At 37.7% G+C, this 10,458-nt stretch overlaps 1 protein-coding gene across 1 annotated transcript; it reads right to left on the bottom strand.

The window, feature by feature from the left end:
* Positions 1-704: 704 nt before the first annotated feature.
* On the bottom strand, positions 705-4,329 carry LOC126588619 (uncharacterized). Its single transcript, XM_050253725.1, has 5 exons — positions 3,916-4,329; positions 2,956-3,133; positions 2,061-2,466; positions 1,793-1,873; positions 705-1,545 (listed from the first exon to the last, which is right to left on the bottom strand). The coding sequence occupies exons 1-5, from the start codon at positions 4,000-4,002 to the stop codon at positions 1,047-1,049; spliced, it is 1,251 nt and encodes a 416-aa protein (XP_050109682.1). The 5' UTR covers positions 4,003-4,329; the 3' UTR covers positions 705-1,046.
* Positions 4,330-10,458: the final 6,129 nt, after the last annotated feature.

Genomic DNA, 10,458 nt, shown 5'->3' with positions numbered 1-10,458 from the left:
TTAAATTTTTTTATAATTTCTCAAAGCATTTCTTAAGAATTTTTCTTTAAAACAATTTTCTTTAAAACTCAAAAACTTGTTTGGTATGCGATTTAAAAATTTTAAATCTTACAACTTAAACTGGACAAAAAGATCCAAAAAAAGGGGTTGAGAGAGAAAGAGGAGAGAGGAGGAAAGAAAGTAAGAGATGATTGGAGGAAAGAGAAAGAAGTGAGAAGATCGGAGGAGATAGAGAGGAAGAAGAGAGAGAGAAAGAACCGAGAAACTGAAGAGAGCGAATTGGAAGAGTGACGAAAAATGTAAAAAAAACAAAGAAAAAAAAAGAGAGAAGGGGGAGAGAGAAAGAAGAAAAGAGAGATGGATTTGGAGTGAGGGGAGAAGGGGGAGAAAAGACAAGAGTGAATTTAAGTTTAAACACTCTAAAAACTCACTTTTTGTGTTTTTAGATGATAGATTATATTTTTGAATTATTCTTGAGTTCAGTTTTTTAAAATAGTCATACCAAACAAGTTTTTAAGGCCTAAAACTTGAAAATTGTTTTTGAGTTTAAAATGTTAGATTAAAGTAGAATACTAAACGGGCTCTAATTGTTCTGTATGGTTTCGGTGTTTGTTTTCCGGTTTGCTCCTTGACCGAAATAAGATGTCTGCCACTGTTCGCGTCGAAGACGTTAAATTGAGGACCGGCCATGACAAGAATACAAGTAACCAGTGAAAACAGCTTATCTAGTCATAGAGGCGATGGCGATACAGGGGATGGGAGAGAGTTTGTGCACGAAAACTGCGATTGCTACTAAACTACTACTACCGGCTGACCGGTCATTAGCCAGAGCTCAGGGGAGCTCCAGGTTCCCGTCAACCGTGGAGTGGCTTCGGAATCAAAATTCAATTCGTCTTTAGAAGACCGATCATCCTTCACCTCATGCTCACAAAGCTTCGACTGATGATCACTCAGCTCGGCCTGCATATGTACATTTATACTCGCCATCCGGTCAAATGTTCTTCAAATCATCCTACCGTTTTCTTCTTCCTTTTCTCGTTTCATGCTCAAGCAAGCCTCAACACCGCCACCGCCATCAATGTTCCGGCTCTCAAGTAAATCTCGTTCACGCTTCTATCTACCCTTTTCATTATTTCCTCTTCTTGTAAACCTGGCTTCTTTGAATTCTTCCTGATTTGAACAACTGTGTCCCTCAGTTTATTCACCCCCCAAGAGAGCCAGACTAATGCAAATGCAACTCCGGTGTTCAAGAGTTTGGACGCACAAAGGGGTACCCTCCCAGAAGCTACTTTACAGAGGACAGAGAAAAGGACAGCCAAGCCAGTTCCAGCGATACCAGCAGAAAACTGGGTTAGGAGTTCCGGAAGCTCTGGGCCGGACTTTTTAAGTGAGAGAACTGCCAGTTTCCCATGCTGTTTTCTGTTCATCATTATGGATAGAAGGCTCTCACAGGCGTGGAAGTAGTTCCGCTCGTAGAGATCTCTATCTTTGCCTGCTTTTTTACCACTCCTCCGCTTGGGCGCCTTTGTCTTAACTTTTTCGGGACTGTTAAGTAAAACAGACATAAATTCAGTAAGAATGATGCCCTGATCCAGTATTTGGTGGCAGAATAGGCGCACGAGTGCGGAAACCAATAATATCAATTACAAAAGAACAATTTCATTCAGTATTGAAACTGATATCACATAAAGCAGGTAGATACGAAGATATTGATAGATATAAGTTGATGTCAATAAAAAGAGAAAAAACCAATACAGTATCAAAGCAAGAGCCAGAACATGAAAAACAATACCTCTTCAAGGGAGCAAGCGTAGTCGCCTGCATATTGACCAAAGTTCCATCAATGATAACTCCTGCTTCCCGGCTCCCCACACTGGTCCATAGAATTATTGTCAGGTTGTGTTTAATAGGAGAAAAGAAAGAAGCGGAACAGAAGAGATCGAGAACATTTAAATTATACGTAATTGATCCTGTATTTTCTGGAGTAATATACGTAATTGATCCCGTAAAACAAGTAGTGCCATATTTGAGTGAAAACAGGTACAAGCATTCATGCGTACCTCTTAAAGTGCGGAACCAACACAGACTGCTTTTTCCAAACAACTGTGTTTCTCAAGGAGTAAAATTCAGCTACAACTGAAAGGAGATGCTTCATCTCAGCCTCAGTACCTGTGAATAAGACTCGACCATCTGGCTGAACTGTAATTTTCGAACTCCAGTGAAGATCGCCCACAAAGTCCAAGAGAGGCTTCTGGGTATTAAACTCACTTCCCGGGTAGATAAGAGATGGCATTAATGGTTGTTGGCCCATTTCATGTAACCCCATCAAGTCATATAGTAAGGTTATATCTACTGCGCCTCTCTCCACTTCACCCTCTCCTGATCTGAGGAACTGCAACATCTTTTCACGTTTTATGAAGTGTTCGGCAATTCCAATGCTGAACAGCACTGAGTCTGGACGAACATCTGTAATCAGCACGAAAAAGTGGTAATTCAACATATTGCAAAGGAAGAATATTTCAGTATTACAAATTCAACAAGGATATAGCAGTATTTCGATCACTCCCCTCAGCCTTCAAGCATTTACACACAAACATATATTAACGGCGACACCTTTGCAACAAACAAAATTATGCTCACGCCACTCCTAGTCCAATCTACCCCCAGCATGGTGAGTGTACCATATGTCCTTATCGCCTACTACAGTTATTCTACTATTTTTAGGATGCACGAGTCCGTCATTAAAAGAAAGTTACACCAGACGTGAATAAGAATAAATCATATAGCACAAATCAAACTTTCTTATTTTACATACTATAAACAGAACAGAACAAGATAGACAAAGTTTAAGTTCACTGAAAGAAACAGAAATGGAATGAAAATATTAGTTGGTTATAACTAAACTCAGAGACTCGAGTATATCTGCATACAACAAAAAGCTAATGAGGTGCATACCTTGCAAATTAAGTGGAGGTCTTTCAATTTCTGAGACAGTCTTTACAAACCAATTGGCCTCCGGCACTCCACTTGTGAGTTTCCATGGCTCCTCACATTGCTGCGGCACCAATTTCAAAGACCCTAACTTTGTGATTTCCTCCTTTGCTCCAAAACTTGGCATAAAGGGTTGAAAATCCTGTGTTAAAAAAAGATTAGTTTCTTTAACAAAAAACTAATTACTGGCAGGGAGCATGGGACCAGGACAGATAAATACCAAACAACTACAGAAAATTCTTTATAAACTTACTAGCAACAGCTTTAAAAGAGAAAGGAAAATACCAACAGACATGCAATTTCTTCCAAAACCGAAACAAGAAAATTGAAACCCAATTAGAGCTAAACATACAAGATAAACTCAAGCCACATTTGGTACCTAAGATTGGATTGGATTGGATAACTCACTACATCCAAGGGCTGTTGAAGTAAGAATGAAACTTATCCCTTCCGACAAAAGTTCCTTCATGACTCATCCATTTTCCACCTTCAAGATACAACTTGGAAGTTGGCCTCCATTTCCTCCATAAACAACCTTCAATCCAATGAACCTTCAATCCAATCCAATCCGATCACAGGCACCATATGTAGCCTCGAGGAACCGAATTTTATTAATACACAAACAAACCCAAATCACAAACCAAACATGAATCCCAAAAGAACCCAACCAATCACATGATATCAATCAAGAAAAACAAACCCAATGAATCTCCTCATAAAACAAATGCAAAAATGGAAACCTTTAGCTTCAAATAAACCAACCCAAATCACAAATCAAACATGAATCCCATTAAAGCTCAAACAATCACACAACACCAATCAAGAAAAAGCAACCCAAATGAACATTATTCCAAAATAAACACAAAGATGAAAACTTTCTATAGAAAAAAGTCATAAGCTGAGCTCAAAGGCTTTTGCTTTTACCTTGATAACGCTCATGAGTTGCTCCTGGTGCAGAACGCGGCCGTGAGGATAGCCATGGGAGGCCATCAGGCAAAGCTTTTCCGCCATATCCGAGAGAAACCCAGTTGCGAAAAACCAAATTTCTCAACTAATTAGGGGTCGTGGACTCCTCACACCACCACAAACTGATCCATCTCCCGACCCTCAAAACCCCAAGATTTTTCACAATCTGATGGTCTTATTTTTGTTCCGTTTGTGTGGCAGCCACATAATTAAGATCGAAAAACCAAAAAAAAACAAAGGGGGATTTAAGCCGTCCAGTTGTTTGATTGATCGAGAGGTTTCTGATCACTTAAGAATTCCGGCTGGATTTCTCACATCGGACAAAAATGTTGTCTGTTTCTTCCACCTTGGATTCTGAAAATATCGGGTTGTGATTCCTTGTGACTCTTAGAGCAAGTCCACCCCTAAGGACTTTGTGCCAGCACCCAGCGCATTTATCCACTCAAGTGAACAGTAATAGACTGGAGTGAACAGTAATAGGCCAAGGCATCTCCACCCCTAAAAAAATGGGCTGGCACCCAGCGCATTTATTTGGTGTGTTTTTTTTTTTTTAAGTTTATTTCGAATAAGAATTTTTAACCAATTTCAGATAAAATTTCAAATTAACTTAAAAAAAAACACACTAAAATAAAATTACATAAACTCATCAAATAAACTATAAAAAAAACACACTAAAATGAAATTACATAAACTCATCAAATACACTTTATTCTTCAACCACAAGCTTTTTGGTATTTTTTTTCACACAAAAAGTATATGAAAGCTTTGGTAGAAAGTGTAGAAAATATTGAAATGTGGTGTAAGGTGGAAGATGAGGGTTAGGTATTCATAAATAAAAAAATAATTTTTTTTAAAAATTTTATGTATTTTTTAATAATTTTTCTGTATTTTTTAATAAATATTAATTTAGTTAATTAACGTGGACCGTTGATCTGTGATCGGACGGTCCAATTTAAAAGTCAAATTTAAATTTTTTTTACCATTAGAAATCCAACGGTCTAGAAAAACTAGCCGTTGGAAATCCAATGGCATATAGCGTGACACGTCGCCTCTCCTTTGAGAACTGAGTGGGCCTGCGCCGCGGACCCCACCTGTCGGCTATATGGACCGGGCCACGCCTCAGTCAATTTTGGACTGGGCTAGAGACCGGCTTGGGCTGGGAGCTGGGCAATTGGGTCGGCTGGAGGGGATTCCCTGTGTGCTGGCCTATTTATTCGGCTGGGTGCTGGGCAAAAAGCCCTCCGGTGGAATTGCTCTTACGTGTTATGGTATGTTACGTTCTGGTTGCGGAGAGATTTTTAACGTGACGGGAATAACACGGCGCGGTTACATCATTTGTTTATTTATTTTTTAAATATTATTTTATTTATATAATGACATGTGATGTAGATACATTGAAAAATCTCTTCTGATTGTGATATCTCAGCCGTTCGTTTTGCACACCATTAAGTTTGTGGGCCGTTTGTTGATTTGGCTTTTTGGATAGGAAATTGTTATTAACACTTCGAAAATCTCATTATACACTCCTTACAAGTGTACTTTTCTTCCTAATTATAAAAAGTGTCAAATGAGATTTTTGGAGTGCTAATAATAATTCCCTTTGGATATTTTGATTAGAAATTACTGTTGATAAGTGATGAGGAATGTTGTGGCATGTGATGAGTACGCACTAAAATAGAATTTGACAAAATAAAACATTAGGAAATCCTACGATGGTAGTTAGAGGAAAGTTAAAATACTTCTATAAATCTCCAACATAAAAAAAAAATGACGGCCATGATTTCGTGACCAACTGGTAACTTCTTTTGAATAAAAAAAGTATGCTAAGACTAGTAACAAGATGAATTTAAACCAACACTTCAAACCATTTGGCTTAGTTGCTGCCTTGAAGTTGTTAGACCCCTTAGGTTTGTAGGAGGGGTTTTTGGAAATTTCATTGGTATAATTCTTAGCATGGGTGTGGAGTGTGGACTAAATTAGCAACCTTGCTTTTCTCTTATCTTATGTTCGTGAACACAAATAGCTATAAGCTCATTGAGATCCCACTTTTCCTTTTGAGCATTGTAGGTGCTTTTCAGTTGAGAGTACTCCGAAGGCAAAGAGTTGAGAGCCAGATGAACCAAGAATGAATCACTAATTGCAACATCCAAAGCATTCAACTTAGTAGCAATATCAATCAGCCCCAATATGTGCTCCCTCACACTTCCATCGACAAACTTGGTTGTCGTCAATGAGTTCATAAGGTTTCCGATTTCAGCTTTATCGGATTCCTTGAACTTAGCTTCAATTGATGCCAAAAATTCCTTAGCACTTTCCATATCAGCAATACCACCTCTCATAGTGTCAGACATTGCCCTTTTTCATAATGAGAATTACCATCCTATTTGCCTTATGCCACTTCTCGTACTTGTTTGTAATCTTAGTCGAGTCATCCTCTTCAGGAACATCTAGTTCTTCCTCTCTCAAAGCAACATCTAAGTCCATGAGACCTAGAACAATCTCTAAGTCTTGTTTCCAATTTTTATAGTTGGTCCTAGTTAAAGCTTGGATTGAATTGAAATTCAAAGAAGCATTGACAACTGAAAATTAAACAAATACATACTTAATCCCCATAAACTTCAAAACATAATTAACTTACACCTACGGGCAAGAAAGTTAATATGTATGTGGTGCTAAAATACATAGTTATAAGAATTACTTTCATGGAAAATTTTCCACACTTACGAGAAAGAAGAAAACCTTCCACAAATTCTTACAGTATATATTCCATACCATGCTCTTGTCTAAGTGAACCAATTAAAATAAAGGAAAACTAATGAAAGGGGCTTGAAAACTTTGAGTTTTAATGATAAGGACAAAATAAAGGGTAAAGTGAATAGTACCAGGATTGACTTTTTAGTGTAAAAATGTGGTTTTTTGTTAAAGTGAACAGTACCAGGTGCTTTTCGTTAAAGTTCCCTTAAAATAATCCACACTTACGAGCAAGAAGATTAGTGTAATCATTATAATTAAAACAACACAATTTGATCAATAGGACTTTGGATTTAGAGACCACTTAAATCATTTAAGCCGCTACGGCTTGCTTAATCGATATCAAACAAGCAACACCTAAAAACTTGATCAAATATTACTTTATGCATGGATTATTAATCTTTATATCTATTTGGACTCAAAATGACACCATCAACCCGAGTAATCAAGACTGTTGAGTGAGCAGAGTTCTAAACTGGACGACAAAGTGGTTAAGATAATTTTAATTATTATTGAGGGATAATATTATGTTTTAATCATAATATTTATCTTTCAGTAATATATTGAATTATATTAACTTAGTGTTGTCTAAATCCCCAATTGATTTGAATGATGATGGAATATGCCTATGGGGTGCATTAAGGCGTGGCATCAGATGATGAAGTAGGATGTGATGATTATCACATGAATACAAATGGCATATGCCTTTTGATACTTGCCACATGGTATGCATCAGTAGGAGATTTTGACTCCTTATGCAAGTATGGGTTTGATAAAATTAAGGGTAAATTACACAATAGTCTCTCAGGTTTGAGGTCTTGCACAAACCCATACAACATTTTTAAAACATTTCACTTTCATACCTCATGTACCATTTTATACATCCGTTACATTTTTCATTCATTAATCCGTTAAGTGCTGACGTGGCTGCCAAATATGTGTCACATGGCAATTTTTTTTTAAAAAAAAAACCTAAATCTTCTTAATAAATATTAAAAAAAAAAAAAAACTAAACCTTCCCTCATCCTCTTCTCTTCTCCCCGCAACCCCCAAACCCATATCCCCCATCTTCATCTTCTTCCCTGCAACCCAAAAAGAAGTAAAAAAAAAAAAAAACCCCTTCAGTTCGTCTTTCCCCCTACTCCTCTCTTCTCCTTCATCTTCATCTTCTTCCCCCTGCAACCCAGAAAAGAAAAGGAAGGAAAAAAAAAAACTCAAATCTCGTCTATGCCGCCATCGCCGGGTTCGTGAGGTGGAATCGGGTGCTAGGGTGGGTGCGGGTGCGGGGGGAAGACGAACTGGGTTTTTTGTTTTTTTGGGTTGCAGGAAGGGGTTTCGGGGGAAGAAGATGAACATGAAGGAAGGAGAAGGGGGATGAAAGGTGAGTGTGGGTGCGGGGAGAAGACGAATTGGTTGCAGGAATGGGGATCTGGGGAGGAAGGGTCGCGGGTTGGGGGGTGTGTTTCGGGTTTCTGGTTTTGGGATGGGGGACGCGGGTGGGGTGGGGTGATGGGGGGTTGGGGGTTATCATTTCTGGGCTTCACGTTCGTGAGGTATGAAAGTGAGATGTTTTAAAGATGGTGTATGAGTTTATGCAAGACCTCAAACCTGAGGGGTTATTGTGTAATTTACCCTAAAATTAATGATGGAATTATATTGGAGTTTATTATGCATGCATGGTTGCACCAGCACCAACGTGGTGGAAAAAAAGAATTTCTAGTTGGAATAGGAAGTAAAGTTTGAGGCATGATTTCTGCTAAGGCATGCAATTGACATTTGCTCCTATAAATACAAAGTGGCATACGACATTTAGGGCCTCAAATTCAACACACAATTGTCATGTGCAAACTTCTCAAACACCTTGAGATTTTTATTTTCATTTTTCTTCGCCAACACACCTCCAGTTTGGATAAACAGCATTGAAGCCGTAGAATCAGCCGACCGAGGAGCACCTTCAATTTGGATAAACAACACTGCTTTGAGGTCGACTGATTATTTGCCCAAGTCTTGGACAACAAGGATTTCTGAGTCCTTGTTAGTAGAGGTCATCTCATCAGCCTTTTCGGCGAAGTAAGGTGTCACCAGGTTACTACATTTGGCACACTGAAAGCCAAATTTGATATTGAACTTTGCAGAACTAGCAGCCTTGTCTTTAGGCTCTAGAACCCGAAGGCCAAGACGTGTTCCTTCCTCGGCCGCAATCGTGAGATCAAGAATGCCACATCAACATATTTTACTTACCGGCCAAACGCCCACATTCAACCGACTGACGTAGTTAGCTTATTAATTACTTGGCTCGGCCTGTGCACCACGTAGGCTAGGTAGTTTTTAGGGTCAACAATACCAGACATGTCTTACTAGAATCTGCAAACAATCCATCATGCAAATATATGTCGAATTTTAATGTCTTTCAATTAGTCCTTATATTGGCAATATGTTAATTAACATGGCATTGATGCACAAAAATATAATAATGTAAACCCCTCATCCAATTTGCATGCCAAACAATTGAAAACATGGTAGCCATTATGCGTAATTATTTGAAGGCAAAAACTAAATCAGAAAACTATAAACTATAACATGATGAACGAAAAGAGCTTTACCGAGTTTTCTCATTTAATTTTCTTTTAAGGTCTTAATCATACAAGCTATACTCTGATATCACATGTAAAACTTTATTAGCCTATATAGATTAAAACACAAGTAAGTAACTAACTTGAAGACACCATGGACGAAAGCTTGGTGCGCAAAGAGTCTTATACGTTGTACTAATCCTTAGCAATCAAACCGTATGGGGAGTTTGTGAATATTGCGTGTATCAGCAAACGCAGGAACCTTATATAGGCATGTTAACCTAATAGGCTTAGCCCCCATCATTAAGACCTACTAGGTAACTAAATATGTCTATATCTCCTTAACCAATCAGGATTAGGAACCCCTTTAGCAAGAATAATAACTTAATATTACATTCCTTTTGCAACAGGTAAAGTTCAAGTTAATTCCCTAATCCTAACTTGATCCTCAAGTAACGTACAATGATTGTGAGACCACAAAATCTTGTGAGAACCGAATTTTACTCCAACATTTTCCCACTTGATCGAAACAAGCATTGTATGAAACTAACTTAAGAGAAACCAAATTAGGATTACTTTAGTGGCCATGGAAATCACTTAAACTCAAAGTTCCTTATAGCTTCTGTCAATTAGCACAATCACATAGAACTAAATTTTTTATGTTTATTGGACAAGGGTAACGTCCATAGTCTTCATAATCACATATGCGAGCATGGTTAATCACATGAAGCACCAATAAGTGAGAAAATCGAAATATAAATATTAGACTTGATGTAATATTTTGATATTTTAATTTCTAAGGTCATCCTTGATCAGACCATGTAAGTTTGCTTAATGCTTCAAAGGAAGCCCTCCAAAACTGTTAAAAATGAATAATAATGACCGAAACCTTATGTCTAAAACCCAGTCGGTGCTAGCATGATGACTTATGTAACTGTATTAGAATACCTTAGTTTTCTACCTTTAATGAAAACCATATTTGAAAACATTCTTTATATCATCTTGTAAATGCTTGTGACTTTAAAGAATTAACTTTACTTTTTACTTGATAACTGCATTAACAACCACACAGATATATAAAACAATAAACAAGATCATAATGAAGATGACTGACAATGCTTCAAACTTTATAATCCAAAACTCATGGACCAACAAAAAACTAATAGTCTTAGTGACT

Source organism: Malus sylvestris, chromosome 11 (genome assembly GCF_916048215.2).
Source record: "Malus sylvestris chromosome 11, drMalSylv7.2, whole genome shotgun sequence".
Lineage (NCBI taxonomy): Eukaryota > Viridiplantae > Streptophyta > Magnoliopsida > Rosales > Rosaceae > Malus > Malus sylvestris.
This window is presented reverse-complemented; position numbering and strand designations above follow the sequence as displayed.

Bases quoted from the DNA above. Each gene is read 5' to 3' on its own strand.
- LOC126588619 (XM_050253725.1), bottom strand. From the start codon at position 4,002: ATGGCGGAAAAGCTTTGCCTGATGGCCTCCCATGGCTATCCTCACGGC. The intron at 1,874-2,060 runs GTACGCATGAAT...TCTATGGACCAG, and splicing joins TTGGTTCCGCACTTTAAGAG to TGTGGGGAGCCGGGAAGCAG. The intron at 1,546-1,792 runs GTATTGTTTTTC...TTTACTTAACAG, and splicing joins ACGCTTGCTCCCTTGAAGAG to TCCCGAAAAAGTTAAGACAA.